At 46.4% G+C, this 16441-nt stretch overlaps 1 protein-coding gene across 2 annotated transcripts in view; it reads left to right on the forward strand.

The window, feature by feature from the left end:
• TMEM51 (transmembrane protein 51) overlaps positions 1-16189 on the forward strand; it is a 58596-nt gene extending 42407 nt beyond the window's left edge. The window contains exons 3-6 of one of the 2 annotated variants that reach the window (XM_081492184.1): positions 3565-3678; positions 5788-5855; positions 11151-11676; positions 15043-16189. In XM_081492184.1, the coding sequence (XP_081348310.1) occupies positions 11339-11676; positions 15043-15454 (750 nt within the window). In that variant the 5' untranslated portion in view covers positions 3565-3678; positions 5788-5855; positions 11151-11338 and the 3' untranslated portion in view covers positions 15455-16189. The remainder of the gene's footprint in view (positions 1-3564; positions 3679-5787; positions 5856-11150; positions 11677-15042) is intronic. The other variant, XM_081492183.1, reaches the window with a different exon arrangement.
• The last annotated feature ends 252 nt before the right edge of the window (positions 16190-16441 follow it).

A 16441-nucleotide genomic window follows, 5' to 3' on the forward strand; every position in this document is an offset into this window, starting at 1 on the left:
CGTGATTTTAGAAGTTCTCCCCTCTGCCCTCCTCTACCATGTGCTGCAAAATGACTCTTGAGAAGGAAGAACCAAGGGACTCAAGCTGGTGTCCAAAACAGCCTGCTACACAAGGACAAACAGTGTGTCCAGATCATGCCCAGGTTCATACGAGCCTGTCCAGCAGCAGGGGGTGGGGGGCAGTGAGGTGAGATGCACTCCATGCTCTAGTGTATCCCCCTAGGCCTCCCACCTTCCCAGACTCAGAGCTGCACCTCAGATGCCTGCGCGTCTGGTCCCTGGAAGGTTGGCTATGATGTCTCACTTAACTTCCTCCTCGTGCCCAGAGGATAGCCTTGGTGGTGGGACCATAGTGCCAGCCCTTAATAATAGCACTGCTGCCCTGCCTTGAGTGGAGTTCATCAGGCTTGGCTGAAAGGCTGCTTTTCATCACCCCACAGATGAGGAAGATCTGAACAAGCAGCTGTGCTCAGGGCCACCACCTTTAAGCTGTGAGACCTGGGACAAACCTCTCTGTGCCTCAGTGTAGTCACTGATGACGGGGACAAAGGTGGGGACCACCTCATCTGGTCCTGGGGCAGGATAAATGAGCTCACTTGTTGCAGAGCGCTTAGTGTGAGCCTCGCATGCAGTCGGTGTCCAGGAAGCAGTAGCAGATATTTCATAGTTGCTGATGGTGAGCTGGGGCTGAAGTCGGGGAGGCCAGGTAGGGTGGTGAGTGCCTGTGTTCAGCCCTGCTTGCCAGAGCAGGAGGCCGTTGTTGGCTCATTGCCAGAGCCTGGAGGAGTCAGGCTCGCTTTGATGGTGACAAGAGCTCTCAGACTCCATCCTGGCAGGGAAACACACAGAGATGTCACATTGCCCAAGAAATATTGAGTGTGGTGGGAGCCCTGGAGATCAGGTCCCAGTGCCAGCCCTGTAAGTAAGGTCACATTCCAGCTGCCTGCTTAGTTTCTCTAAGTTTCTTGAGAAACTTAGACAAAAACTTAGTTTCTTGACACCGAGTCAAGGTCCCGAAGAAAAGATACCCGGTTTGTTAACTTGCTCCTTCTATTTACGGCTCCTGGAGTCTTCAGAATGAGTTAGTCTTCCTTAATTTCACCAACACTTAGTGGATTAGCAATGAGACTGAGGACATCAGACCTTATAAAAATCACTGATGTCTTATGTGGGGGAGGGGAAGCTGCCTCTTTTCTCTTCAAGAAGTGGTGCATCCTGGGAGGTGTCTGCTCCTCCTTATATATATCTGCTTAGTTGCTCATTCATGTCCAACTCTTTGTGACCCCATGGACTGTAGCCTGCCAAGCTCCTCCTCCATGGGATTCTCCAGGCAAGAATATGGGAGTGAGTAGCCATTCTCTTCCCTAGGGGATCTTCCCGACCCAGGGATCGAACTCTAGTCTCCTGCATTGCAGGCTGATTCTTTACCATCTGAGCCACCAGGAAAGCCCATCTCCTCCCCCCCGTCTCTGTGCAGTTTTCCAGACTCAGCCCTTCCCACAGGATACTTTATCTCCTCCTGTCCCCAGACTTTGCCCTAGTAAAGTTTACAGATGCCTCCAGGCCCTGCAGAGCTGCTGCTTTATCCTCCTCCTTCCAGCCCACTTCAAAGTGAATTGGTCGCTCTTTCTATAGGCTCTTTGGATATGCCCTGTTTTAGCAGTGCTGGGTAGTGATGAAAAGCATGGGCTTTAGAATCAGACATAACCTACTCCTGCCTTGTACTAGCTGTGTGACATCTGACCAGTTATGTTCCCTCTCTGAACCTCACTGTCCTAAATGGAACTAATAGCTATTAAATGATTGGGCACAGAAAGATCTCAACAGAGGGCCTGGCACAGAGTCGGCATTCAACACACGTTCCCTCTCACCTGATGCTGACTTCCCTTGTAAGAAGAAGAGTAACCTGTCTTTCTACTGGACTGTGAAAGTAGTCTCACCCATCTGTGCGTCCTCCAAAGCCCCAAGCACACAGTAGGGACCCACGAGTTGTTGGGACTAGATTCTTTAAAAAGCCATTTTAAAAGAAATGCACACCTGTTACCCCTGATGCTTTGGTGATGAAGTATCTCCAGGGGTCAACTGTACATTGCCCATTTCTGGCCTATGTGCACTCCCTTCCCCCCTCCCCTGGAGTGGCCCACAAGGACCAGGCCTTGTGAGAACTGATGTGATACAAGGGGAAAGAAGTGGGCTTCAGAGTCAGATTTGATTGTACATCTTGACTCTGCAGCTTACAGCTGTGTGACCCAGGCAAAATGCTTAACCTCTCTGAGACTCAGAGGTCCTGGGGCTAATCTTCTTTGAAGGGCACCTCTGAGGCTTGAATGCCTTTAGAAAGGGTACCTGTCTCCTTCTTGAACTGTTCCTATTATTATCCTTACTCTGTCTCTCAATTCACTCAATACCCTTTCTTTTTCATTATCCTACCAGCTCTCTCTGGCTCAGGCAGCCCTCCCCTCTCCTCTGCCTTTATGACTCATTTGCACAGTGCTCTTCATTTTTTCCCAAGTGCACAGTCTACAAGAACCTGTCCTAAAAGAACGGGAACCTGACACTCTTTGACCTTAGGGGAGATGGCCTGAAACTCCCAGGAGGGACAGGGGCAGCAGCAGACGTTGCTCAGAGCCTTTCTTCCAGCCCCCACCCCCTCCCCACGGCAGGGGACTGGAGGTCGGTGACAAAAGTGATTGTGAGCTGAAACTTGGCAGAAAGGGCCTCACTGAATTCTTCCTTTGTGACGGAAATGTAGCACAGCCTGGTCCCTGCGAATGGAGCCGGGGATCCCTTTCCCAATTATGCAGCTTGGCAGAGAGAGGTTGGGGCGCAGGGAGAATGGTCAAGGAGCCTCTTTGTCACAGGGGCTGGTTATGCTTCCAGACACCTCCAACTGCCAAGATTTCCTCCCCCTAAAGCCAGCCGGGCGGGCTGGACACTTCTGAAACTGTGCCTTCCAGGGCCAGAGAGCAGAGCTCAGAGGCCACGTGAGGGTCTAGATCACAGCCTAGGTTTCTAAACTGTGTTCCAGAGAATTGCTGGGATTCAGCAGGAGAGGGGCAAGGGAAGGCTTGCCCATCAACACTTGGGACACTGTGCTGTTTCAGCCAGAGCAGTGCTGTTTTCTGTTGTTCAATTTTATTTGAACTGTTATCTTTATACTGTCTTTTGGGTTTCGCTGGTGGCTCAGCTGGTAAAGAATGCAGCAGATCTCCTGCCATCAGGAGACCCAGGTTCAATCCCTAGGTCAGGAAGATTCCCTGGAGAAGGAAATGGCAACCCACTCCAGTATTCTTGCCTGGGAAAATCCCATGGATGCAGGAGTCTGGCAGGTCCACGGGCTCACAAGAGTCAGACACGACTTAGCAACTACACCACCACCACATACTGTCTCTTTGTCTATATACTGAAAAGTGAAAGTCGCTCAGTCATGTCCGACTCTTTGCAACCCCATGAACTATACAGTCCATGGAATTCTCCAGGCCAGAATACTGGAGTGGGTAGTCTTTTCCTTCTCCAGACGATCTTCCTAAACCAGTGATCAAACTCAGGTCTCCCACATTGCAGGCGGATTCTTTACCAGCTGAGCCACCAGGGAAGCCCGCCTCTGTATAGAAAGAGATTCTAAATGTGGACTGGTGATAAGTATCCACCCCCCTCCACAACTCAGGTCTCAGCCAGGTAAGCACTCAGATGTCAGAGCCATGGTGGGGCTCAGCCCTCTCTTCCCCCCAACTTTCCAGGGAAATCCCTTGTTCTGGCTATAGTTAGTTGGCCAAGGATGTGTGTGGGAATAAAGACAGCAGATGCCCAGGTTGGAGGAGCAAGGCTCAGGGTGCTCACCTACCTGCTGGGAAGACCAGGGACGGGCTGGAACCTCAAACCCCACCAGGAAATACTGACACAGTCACCGTCTCAGGTCAGAATGGAAGTCACATTTAACCTGGGTGACTTTCCCGTGTTGTTGGGAAATCATTTGCTTAAGGACACAAGACTTGGATATCCTGAAAATTAGCTCTATCTAATTCTGTCCCCCTCAGTGCCAACCTTGGACTAGGCATTTTCCCTAATGGATACAGGACATCAGTTAAACTTTTTAACTTGCTAGGTAGTCATTCATTCATTCTACAATAGTTATTAAGCACCTGTTACAGTCTTGACACAGGTGCTGAGTACTGGGTATACAGAAATGAACAAGGCGGATGGGACTTTTCTGTCAATTCATTTACATGCCAATGGGGAGACAAGGAGGCAATAGGAAAGCAAAGCAAAGCTGTTGTAGACCGAGGTAACATCATCCAGCCCTAGGAAGGAATATCATAAGGACCAAAGCATGGGGCTTGAGAGTAGCTGGGTAAGGGAGGGGACATTATTTATAGTGTGATTAAGGAAATCCTCACTGAGGAGGTGGCATTTGAGCTAAGAAACAGAAGTGGTAAGGAAGTGGATAAACAAAAAAGACAGGTAGATGGGAGGGAGGAGACATAGGTATACCTGTGGCTGATTCATGTTGATGTATGGCAGAAACCAGCACAATATTATAAAGCAAATATCTTGCAATAAAAATTTTTTTAAAAAGAGATTTTAAAAAATGGGGTGGGGAAGGAAGTTTATAAAAGGAAGACTAGAAAAATAAATACATCATGCTCAAATCCAGAAAAAAAAAAATACATCATGTTCAAATCCAGAAAAAAAAAACCAAGAGACAGGTGGAAGAGTTTCAGGCATTGGGAACAGTAAGTGCAAAGGCCCTGCAGCAGGATGTGCTTAGTGTGACTAGAAACAGACAGGAAGCCCCCTGAGGGTTGGTGAGTCAAGAGATAAGATATGAGAGAGACAAGAGCCCAGTCCAACCTGGTGGGATTTGAAGGCCACAGCAAAGGAGTTTGAATTTTATGCTAAGAATAATGGAAAGATATCAACTCTTAGAATCTCCTACTGTAAAATATTCCCGCCAATCAAAAGAGGATATATAGGTGTATATATATATGTGATGTTTAATGAACACCCAGGTACCCTTCACTATTCCTCCTCGACACCATTTCTCACTCTTCCAGGGAGATACCTGTTGTCCTCAATTTTAATTCATAATTTTGCCTTTCTTCCTAATAATTACAGAGATAAAGGAATACATTGCTTGATTTTGAACTACATATAAATAGAATCATGCTTGTGTGTTCTTCTGCAATTTGCTTTCCTGTTCAACCTCACATGTTGTCAGAAAGGTCCATGCTGGTGCATGTAGCTGTGGTTTATTCCTTTTCTCTGCTGCATCGTACTCCACTGGACCATAACTGCATAGTCAGCTACTGTCAGTTTATTTTTTCTCCTGGGACATGAGATTATTTGATTTTCTAGTGTTGAACAACTATGCATTATTGGGATAAACCTTTTTGAAAAACGTGGTTGGATTCCATTTGCTGATATTTTGTTTAAGGTTTTTGTTTCTGCACAGGCTTGACCTGTCATTTTCCTTTCCTGCCTTGTTGCTTTTGGGGTCAAGATTGCACCTTCCCCATAAAGTGACCTGGGGAGTGTTTCTCCTGTTACTCTCCAGAGCACTTGTATAAGATGGCGAAAACCATGGAAAGATTTCATCAGTGTGACTGCCATGTCATCATCTTTTTGCAGCCCCACTCTTTGTTTCAAAGTCTTGGCTTCTTTTGATACAACTTTTCTTGCATGTGCCTTCTCCCCCAAAAGCAAAGAAAACACATGCCTCCCCCATGAGTACCTCAACTTGACATGCTCCCAGTGTACTTAGAAAGCTGCATTTCTGGTTTTTTACAGGTGGGTCCTTAACACAAGATTTTAGCATGAAGAGTTGTTGTCAGACCTGCCTCCCCAGCTAACCACAGGTAGGTGCCTCTCTTAACTGGTTCACAGCTTTCTTGAAAACCTAACTACAGGATCATTCATTCATCTCTTAGGGCTGCTTCGAACCTGAGCTGTGACGGATCTAATTCCTGGGTTCCGAGATGAGTCTAGGCCAGCTGGGACCCCAGGCTGCTCACCAAGGCTGCTCTGTTTTAAGGACATCTTGGAAACTATGTGACCCAAATCCTCTTAAGCACAAAATTAGCTTCTTTCCATTATTTTTGAAAGGGAAAGAACACCATGCTAAATATAACGTGGGTCAACAAGCCAGAAACAAGACAAATAGCCACCAGCTGCACGTTGGGGAGCTGGGTCTCCACGCCCCCTGGTGAACCTTGGAGGTCTTGGTTTCCAGAGGGTGGGAAGAACCAGCAAACAATCTGAAGCTTCCGTTGGACACAAAACCCTGCCGCAAACCCAAAAAACAAACGCCTTCATTTTGTTATTTGAAAAACAACACATTTCTGTGTTTTCCAGTTATTACCCTCCCAAGAAGAAAAAGAAAAGAAAAACCATTCTGATCCCAGCACCCAGAGAAAATAACTATAAACATTGTGGCTTGTACCCTTGGAGTGTTTTGAAATTTAATATAACACATTCAGTGGTGTCTCTCCCAACTTTTTATTCCCCACTATCGTTCTTCTTTTTAGATGTTCTTTTCGTAATGCTCCCCCACCCCGCCACTCCATAAAACTTTAACACCAGATAGGCTGAATATCTATGTACCATGGAGGACTACAGACTTTTGTAACAGCTAAGATTATTTTACACCATCCCCAAGAGCCAATTTTCCCCCCTTGTGAGTGAGCTCACCCCATGGAGAATGCAGGCTTTAAATAATATTAAGTAACAGACCTTCCTGTAAGAACTCACTGTGTGCTGGTCACATACTGTTCTGGGTACTTTATGTACATTTACTTGTTGACTTATCATAACTCGCCTATGAGGTTGAGTCCTAGAGAGCTTTTATCTGCATCTTAACAGTTGTGGAAACTGAGGCACAGAAAGGTTAAGTCATTTGTCCAAGGTCACTCAGCTGGAAGGTGCAGAGAGCCCAGGCAGCCTGGTTCCACAGCTCACACTTAACCACCAAGCTGTGTTGCCTTAAGACAATGCATTCTAACTGTAAAAAAATTCAAACTACAGAAATAGAGTATGCAGGTCTTTTGTCTCTAAACAAATACAGAAATAGAGTAAAAGGTACACTTCCTAGGCCCCCTTCATCCCCAGAAACAATCTTTGGCACAAGTTTGGAATGTGTCTCTCATCTGGGCTTTTACGTATATGTCTACATATATGAAAATATATTGCCTCTTTATTTTAACATAAGTAAAGTCATTCAGCCTTTTCCCCTATATATTCATATGACTAATACGTGCCCATGTATAGAGCTTTATAAAAATTAGGATCACACTGAACATACTCTTATTTGATTTTGAAATGTATCATTAGCTGCTCTGAGACCATAATTCGGTAAGTGCATATTTTATTTAACCAGATCCAGACTACTGGCTGTTTAAGTAGTTTCTAGTTTCTCACTACTTTCAAGTTATGATGAATATCCTTGCCCTGTACATAATTCTTAGAAGTTGGAATGACAGAGCCTGAGGGTATAAACATTTTTGAAACTTTTAATCCCTGAATGCCCAAACTTGCCACCCGGAAAAACTATGAAATCGCCCATCCCGACACCCTCACCCACACTGAGTATTAGTGCCAGTTTTCAGTCATTGACAACAGGCCAAAAATGTGTTCATTCTGACCTTTTCATCTCTGCCCGTGTCCCTCATCAGGGGCCTGGTTTACTCATGTGACAGCACAAGGCAAAACTTGAATTGAGAATGAATGAGAGCGAGGAGCCAGTTAGGGTAATGTGGCCACATCACTGCTTTAATAAACAGGTTGTCAGCCTCCCTGGTAAGAGGCCTGGCTGTCCAGCCCTGAGCAGGTGCTCAGTAAATAGTTTCTTCATCTCTCCTGCTTCCAGCACAAGGCTCAGGCTGCACCTCTTTACCACTGAACCCCCCAATTCTGACCTTTGTCTCCAGTCCATTTGGAGGCAGGACCGAGGCATTCCTAGGGCTGCGAAACCCCTCATCCTTCCCTTTGCTGGCCATGAGTGATGTGAGAAGCACACAGCCTTGTGTATACAGTAGGCGATTAGCAGCTGGCCTCACTGCAGGTGTCTCCAACAGGATTCTTGCTCAGTGTTCGACATGCACACACGTGCATGGTCATACACCAGCACACAGGCATGTGTGTGCATGTATGTACGCACTTGTGACCACCCATATAGTATAGCACATTCAGGAGGCAGACCCTAATATGTGAAGTGGGGCTTCTCTCTCATGAGATTCTCCATATGCCCTCCAGCCTGAGTTAGGACACCCGGCTGCCTAGTGCCACAGTTCCTGTACTTTCTTCTCATTATTTTTTTAATTTTTAAAAATTTTATTACTTTATTTTTGGCTGTGGGTCTTCATTGGTTTTATTTTGTGGGTCTTCGTTGCTGCGGGGACTTTAGTTGCAGCAAGAGGGGGCTACTCTAGTTAATGTGGCAGGCTTCTCCCTGCAGTAGCTTCTCTTGTTGCGGAGCCAGGCTCTAGGGCACATGGGCTCGGTAGTTGTGGCTCCCGGGCTCTAGAGCACAGGTTCAGGACTTGTGGCCCACGGGCTTAGTTGCCCCGTGATATGTGGGCTCTTCCTGGATCAGGGCTCGAACCCGTCTCTCCAGCATTGGCAGGCGGATTCTTGACCACTGAGCCACCAGGGAAGCCCTTTTTAATACTTTTTAATGTGATAAAAGTCACATAATACATACTATTGTAACCATATTTAACTATGCAGTTCAGTGGCACTAAGTACATTCACATTGTTGTACAACTCTCACCATCATCACCATCATCCATCTCCCGAATTTTTCATCTTCTGAAACTGAAACCCTGTCCCCATTAAACACTAAGTCCCCATTCCCCCTCCCCACCCCCACCCATTGGCCCCTGGCATCTTACTTTCTGACTCTATGAATTTGACTATTGTAGGTATCTTATATAAGTGGAGTCAGGGGGCGCTAGTGGTAAGGAATCTGCCTGCCAATGCAGAGATGTAAGAGATGTGGGTTTGATCCCCTCGAGAGGGGCATGGCAACCCACTCCAGTATTCTTGCCTGGAGAATCCCATGGAAGAGGAGCCCGGTGGGCTACAGTCCATGGGGTCCCAAAGAGTCAGACATGACTGAAACAACTTAGCACCCAATGTATATTGGAATGCCTTCTTAAGATTAACTTAATATGTCCTAAAAACAGATTATGCCTTATTTTTTCTCTCTCTCTTCCTACTTTATTGTTATTCCCTGTGGACTGTTTTCCTGCTGGCCTGAAACCTCCCCACTGATCCTTCACTTGTTCATCAGTATTTCTCTAGTGCTGAACACTGCTTAGCAGGTACATGTAAAATATTTGTTGAGTGGGAGAAAAAAAAGAAGAAAGAATGGACTTCAAGCCGATAGAGGATGTTATCCCAATTATTTTTAGAGTATTTTTGAACAAAGTGGGCAGTTTCAGATGGAGCCCAGTGCTTGATGAGAAAATATCTCAGTAGCATCAGATTTCACGTGGCCTGGTTAGCCGTCTTTTTGCAAGGAGCGGAAAGAATGTGGAATGGCAAATAGGACCTTGCCCATCTAAAGAGACACAGATGCATAGAACAGTCTTATGGACTCTGAGGGAGAAGGAGAGGGTGGGACATTCTGGGAGAATAGCATTGAAACATGTATATTATCATATGTGAAACAGAACACCATTCCATGTTCGATGCATGAGACAAATGCTCAGGACTGGGGCAATGGGATGACCCAGAGGGATGGGATGGGGAAGGAGGTGGGAGGGGGGTCCAGGATGGGGAACACATGTAAACCCATGGCTGATTCATGTCAATGTATGGCAAAAACCACTACAATATTGTAAAGTAATTAGCCCCCAACTAAAATAAATAAATTTATTTAAACAGCTGTAAAGTTTTACTATTCTGCAAAGATTGCTGTGGCAGGGATAATGTATTGAGGAGTAATTAGCCAGGAGCCTCACTCACTGATCCTCCTGCCCCCTGAAAGTGTTCTAAGCTCAAACCTTCAAGTCACTGGCTTATCAGGCTCCCTCTCCCTGCCAGCAAATTGTTATGGACTCCCAGCTGACTGATCCCATGAGCACAAGGTCTCGGAGCTGCTTCACAAGAGAGGGTTTTTCATCCAGCTGGGCACAGCAGCTAAGATGAAGGATGTGCCAGTTTCTGCCCCTTTAAGAAAACCAAAACTTGGAACTTCCCTGGCAGTGCAGTGGTTAAGACTCCCTGCTCCACATACAGGGGGCACGGATTCCATTCCTTGGTTAAGGAACTAAGATCCCGCATGGCACACATGCCGTGCCAGCCAAAAATAAACGGAAAAGCACCCTTTAAGAGAGAAGAAAAAAAATAAAGGTAAAACTCCACGTGGCTGAAAAGAAGCATGCCTTGCAGGACAGCTTCATATGGCTATTTCATTCATTTGATTCAGCAGGCATTGGGGGAGGGAGGGTGCTGCTATGTTCCAGGAGCAGAGTGAAAAAGATGTGGTCACAGAAAGAAAGAGATTTGCCACAGAAGATGCTGGGGGCTTGTGGGAGATGCAGAAGGGCAGCTGAGCAGGGTTGATCAGAGAAGGGCAGAAACGCTGGAGGGAGTTTGCGAAGGAGGGCGAGGTGCAAGATGAGTGAGAGAGGCAGGGTCAGGTTGAGCTTGCCACGAGCAGGATTCCAAGGAGCCTGGATTTTGTGCTGCAGGCAATGGGAAGCCACTGAGGGTGGTGAACACATCACAGTAGGCCCCTTCGACTGGGTCACATCATGACTGATGCTGGTCAGCCAGGCAATATTGACATGGCTCAGGCAAGCCATGGTTCACTCTCGCCGTAGCTGGTGAGAGGGTGAGATTGTACTGCACTTCACTAAATCCCACAAAATATCTGGATGACCTGTAGCTCTGACCTTTCTGGCCTCCCGCAGGGAAGGGTCTGGCTTCTCCTTTTCGCGTGGGGGAGGCAGATCACAGAAGGAGCAGGAGCACGTAAGATGTCTGGAATGCATCAGAGGCGAGCCCAACCCGGGCCATGACTCAGTCCTGCCTCCCCCTACCCCCCCAACCCCCCCACCCCACCCCTATTCAGGAGCACAGCCACCGCATTCAGCAGAGTGCCTTGAATCAGAAATGACTTTGCTCTCTCCTCTCTGCTTTCCTCGCAGACCTCCCAGACACAGCCGTCCACACAGGATGCCTCACGTTGGCTTGCAACCATCCCTCAAGAGTCCAGCTGCCGTTTTTTTTTTAGTGTGGCACTAAGGTTTTCATTCAGGGCATTTTGTTGCGGCTGCTGCTTTTTATTTATTTATTTTCTCTCTTTGAACCTGGGCCTTGCCCCGCTCCTGCTGGCATGATGGCCCAGTCCAAAGCCAACGGCTCACACTATGCACTGACCGCCATCGGCCTGGGGATGCTGGTCCTTGGGGTCATCATGGCCATGTGGAACCTGGTCCCTGGGTTTAGCGCCACGGAAAAGCCAACTGCTCGGGGGAACAAGACGGAGGTAGGAAGCGGCATCCTTAAGAGCAAGACCTTCTCTGTGGCCTACGTGCTGGTCGGGGCTGGCGTGATGCTGCTCCTGCTCTCCATCTGCCTGAGCATCCGGGACAAGAGGAAGCAGCGGCAGGGCGCGGAGCTGGCGCACATCCAGCACCCGGGGGTCGAACCACACGCCCACGAGGAGGACAGGTGAGGATGGCCGACCGGGCCCGGACGGGGGATGGACACGCACACCCACATGCATACCCACGGGCTCAGGGCTCAACGATGGTGAGAACATTTTAATCTAAGGGGCTGTCTCCCACGACCACTTCTGTGAAACAGTTTATCGTTTTACAAATGACTTTATCTTTTGATCCCAGAATTTCCCAAATAATATGGTTTGAATGGATGTTTACAGTTGTGTCAAGATTTTGACACAAGATCCCCATGCAGGGGATCTGCATGGCACCTGGGGTGGCCGGAGCCTCCCCTCTGGAAGCTTGTCCATTTACCCCAGTGTCCTGGATGTTTATGCTTTGAGTTGAAAGGTTGGGAAGCAAGGTTCTATTTGACCAAAAATGTTATGAACACATTTAAAAAGCAAGTGCTAAATTGGGGGCATAAGATAAAAGTTGATACCCCAAGTATAAAAAGAGCACTGCTGCTGCTGCTAAGTCGCTTCAGTCGTGTCCGACTCTGTGCGACCCCATAGACGGCAGCCCGCCAGGCTCCTCCGTCCCTGGGATTCTCCAGGCAAGAATACTGGAGTGGGTTGCCATTTCCTTCTCCAAAAAAGAGCACTACTGTGTATAAAATAGATAACTGATGAGAACCTACTGTATAGCATGGGGTGGGGTGGGGGGAAGAAGGTACAGTCTGTTTGTAGGACAGATATTAAGTTAACCTTAAAAATGCATTCCAATATACAGCAGATGCAGACAAAAACTGTTTGATTCCACTTACACAAGGTACCTAAAACAGTACCTCACATTCACAGAGTTGGAAAGTACATTAGTAGATGCCAGGGTCTGGAGGTTGGGGAGGTGGGAGGTAGGGGTAGGGATGGGGAATGGAGACTTAGTGTTTAATGGGGAGAATTTCAGTTTAGAGAGGTGAAAAATTTGGGAAATGGATGATAGTGAGACATGCACAACACTGTGAATGCACTAGTGCCATTGAAATATACAGTTAAAATATGGTTAAAATAGTATGCTTTATATTATGTGACTTTTATCACAATAAAAAAAAATTTTTTTAAAGATCCCTTACAAATGAATGTTAAAGAACACACAATTGGAAAATGGACCAAGAACACAAACAAGCATTTCATAGGCATTCAAATGATAGTTGTCCAGTCTCATTAGTCAGGAAATACAAACAACCAACAAAAGGCATTGTAATACTTTGCCTATCTACTGGCCAAGATAGACTGTCCTCCAGGTTAAAGATTTGTAAGGAAGAAGGTTGCTAATGAGGGGTTGATTGACATAACCTTACTGAAGGGGAATTCACTGTAACTGGCCGTTTTAAAGATGTGTGCACCTACCAATTCTCTTCCTAAAAGCTTATCTTTGGGATACAGTCACACAAGTGCAAAGGGGTCCGTACTCATAGATTTATCAGAGCATTGCTGAAAATAGCATAGACAGATGTGACGACTAAATATCCATCCTTTGAGCTAAATTATAACGTGCCCATTCAGTAGAATTCTCTACAGCCACTGCCAATCTATATTTGCTAATATGGATCTGTATCTCTGAGAAAAGGAGGTTTATAACACAGCATGTTAAGGTCTTCATCACATCAGACATTGTGGCTGTGGGACTAGAGAAGGATCTGGAAAGGTGTATAGCAGAATGTTGTTATTGTTCAGCAGCTAAGTCATGTCCAACTCTTTGCAACCCCATGGACTGCAGCACACCAGCCTTCCCTGTCCTTCACCATCTCCCAGAACTTGCTCAAACTCATGTCCATTAAGTCAGTGATGCCACCAACCACCTCATCCTCTGTTGCCCCCTTCTCCTCCTGCCTTCAATCTTTCCCAGCATCAGGGTCTTTTCCAGTGAGTCAGCTGTTCGCATCAGGTGGCCAAAGTAGTAGAACTTCAGCATCATTTCTTCCAATGAATATTCAGGGCTGATTTCCTGTAGGATTAACTGGTTTGATCTCCTTGCTGTCTAAGGGACTCTCAAGAGTCTTCTCCAACTCCACAACTCAAAAGCATCAATTCTTCGGTACTCAGCCTTCTTTATGGTCCAACTCTCACATCCATACATGACTACTGGAAAGATCATAGCTTTGACTATATGGACCTTTGTTGGCAAAGTGATGTCTCTGCTTTTTAATATGCTGTCTAGGTTTGTCATAGCTTTTCTTTCAAGGAGCAAGCGTCTTTTAATTTTGTGGCTGCAGTTACCATCCACAGTGATTTTGGAGTCCAAGAAAATAAAATCTGTCACTGTTTCCACTTTTTCTCCATCTATTTGCCATGAAGTGATAGGACCGGATACTGTGATCTTAGTTTTCTGAATGTTGAGTTTTAAGCCAGCTTTTTCACTCTCCTCTTTCACCCTCATCAAAAGGCTCTTTAGTTCCTCTTCACTTTCTGCCATTAGGTATCATCTGCATATCTGAGGTTGTTGATATTTCTCCCGGCAATCTAGATTCCAGCTTGTCATGTTAATGCTATTTCTCCCAGCAATCTAGATTCCAGCTTGTCGCAAGCTGGAATCTAGATTGCAGAGAGAAATATCAACAACCTCAGATATTTTTATTTTCTTTATTAGATTTTTCTGTAGTGTTTAAATTTTCAGTAAAAATGTCTTATCTTTCTAGTGGGATGGGAGTTGTTTTTATTGTGGAAAAATTAAACAAATTTTCTGAAAGTAAAAGATAATCAGGCATATTCTAGAAAACTTGGGAAATACAAAAAAGAACAAAGAAGGAAAACTAGTCACCCATCATTAAAGGTAGGACCAAGTCACTTGACCTCAATGTATCTGTTTTCCCATCCATAAAGTGAAAAGTGTTAACCTCTCCTGCCTTTTAGCCTCATATATAATAGCATGCCAGGTGGGCTATTCTGATGCCCAGATGGGCATCCTTTGACCATAGACAACATAAACATACATGAAACAGGTACCAGTTTGAAGCAAAATGATTGTTCCTGGGTAGAGAAAGAATATCCGGAATATAAAATTTACATGTATCTCCAATTATTCTGTAATTTCCCATCCATAAAATGGGTATACCAATATTGGGCTGGCCAAAAAGTTCATTTGGGTTTTCCATATTATCCAATGGAAAAACCTGAACAAACTTTCTGGCCAACCCAATAGTACCTAATTCATAGTGTCTTTAGGAAGATGACATTGGTTTATATGTACTTAGAACAGTGTCTGGCTTGTAGCCAACAGGTCAAGTGATAGTTCTTATTCCTCCTTGGATATACCTGTTGTTAACAAGGCTAGTATACAGGGTCCCAGTGGCAACATGTGGTCTAGGATCCGTCTCCTTGTGATTGTGACTCGAGCACATGCTAACCCTCCCATGTCTGTGCTTGCTGTCTTGCAGCCAGGAAGAGGAGGAGGAGGAGGCCTCCTCACGGTACTACGTCCCCAGCTACGAGGAAGTGATGAACACAAACTACTCGGAAGCGAGGGACGCGGACCAGAACGCCCGGATGAGCATCTCTCTCCCCTCCTACGAGTCCTTGACGGGGCTAGATGAGACGACCCCCACCACAACCAGGGCTGACGTGGAGACCAGCCCAGGGAACCTCCCCGACAGGCAGAACTCCAAGCTGTCCAAACGCCTGAAGCCACTGAAAGTGAGAAGGATAAAATCCGAAAAGCTTCACCTCAAAGACTTTAGGATCAACCTGCCGGACAAAAACATGCCTCCTCCCTCCATCGAGCCTTTGACACCGCCCCCACAGTACGATGAGGTCCAGGAGAAGGCCCCTGACGCCCGGCCCCCTGACTGACGGCCCCTCCCGGGCAGATTCCCTCCTGTTTCTCATCCTCTGCACCACAGACCCCGAATGAAGCCACTTCAGCCACAGTTGAGCAGCGGAGGGGCCAGGTGTGTACTTAGCTGTTTGGATGGGGCCAGGAGCTGAGGGCGTTCTAGGACTGGGGAGTGACTCTGCAGTCCCTAGGACCTCCGGTCGCAGGTGCATCAGAAAGAGCTGCTGCCTCAGATCTTGTCAAGCTGTGACCCCATCCAGGGAAGCAGTGCCGGCATCTTCCCCTTTGTCCTTCCTTGACATTGAATTGCTGGGGACAATACTCCTCCTGATTAGGAAAGGATGCGTAGCAACTGGCTTAGATCATGGCTTTGTTTTGCTTCCACTAGGACTGTTTTGTTTCCAAAAGAAAATAAGTTATGCCTTCACTTTCTCCCTGGAGTCCTGCACTGTGGGTAGGAAAGATGACCGGCTTTACAGAAGGGACACGCCCGTATCATGAATTAATCTGAACAAGAGGCTGGATTATTACATGGAGGTGAGACCCAGGTGGGGTTCTCAGAGCCCCTGATGCCATCAGTTGTTTTGAGGCCTCAAGACCTGAGGATGCTTAAGATCCTAGTCTTATTGGTAGACTTTTACTAGTCTGTCCTATGTATTGGCAAAAAAAAAAAAGGAAAGCCATCTGAGATGTTCTATTCCTTCTAAAATGCCATGCAACTGAGCTTTTTGTAATAAAATATTTTATATGTCGTACATTTCATGCTAGATTACCGTAACAGCTCTTCCAACACTGACTTGCTTAGGGAGAAATCTCACCAATGAGAACAATACTAGCTAATATATCCTGAACACTTAGTATATGCCAGGTGCTATGCTAAGCACTTCACATATTTATCCCTTTTCAACTGTACCCAAGCCGGGTATTGGGCTTCCCAGGTGGTGCTAGTGGTAAAGAATCTTCCTGCCAATGCAGGAGACGCAAGAGATTCTTCAATCTCTGGG

Source organism: Giraffa tippelskirchi, chromosome 5 (assembly GCF_054371585.1).
Source record: "Giraffa tippelskirchi isolate mGirTip1 chromosome 5, T2T-mGirTip1v1.2.pri, whole genome shotgun sequence".
In the NCBI taxonomy this organism is placed as follows: Eukaryota; Metazoa; Chordata; class Mammalia; order Artiodactyla; family Giraffidae; genus Giraffa; species Giraffa tippelskirchi.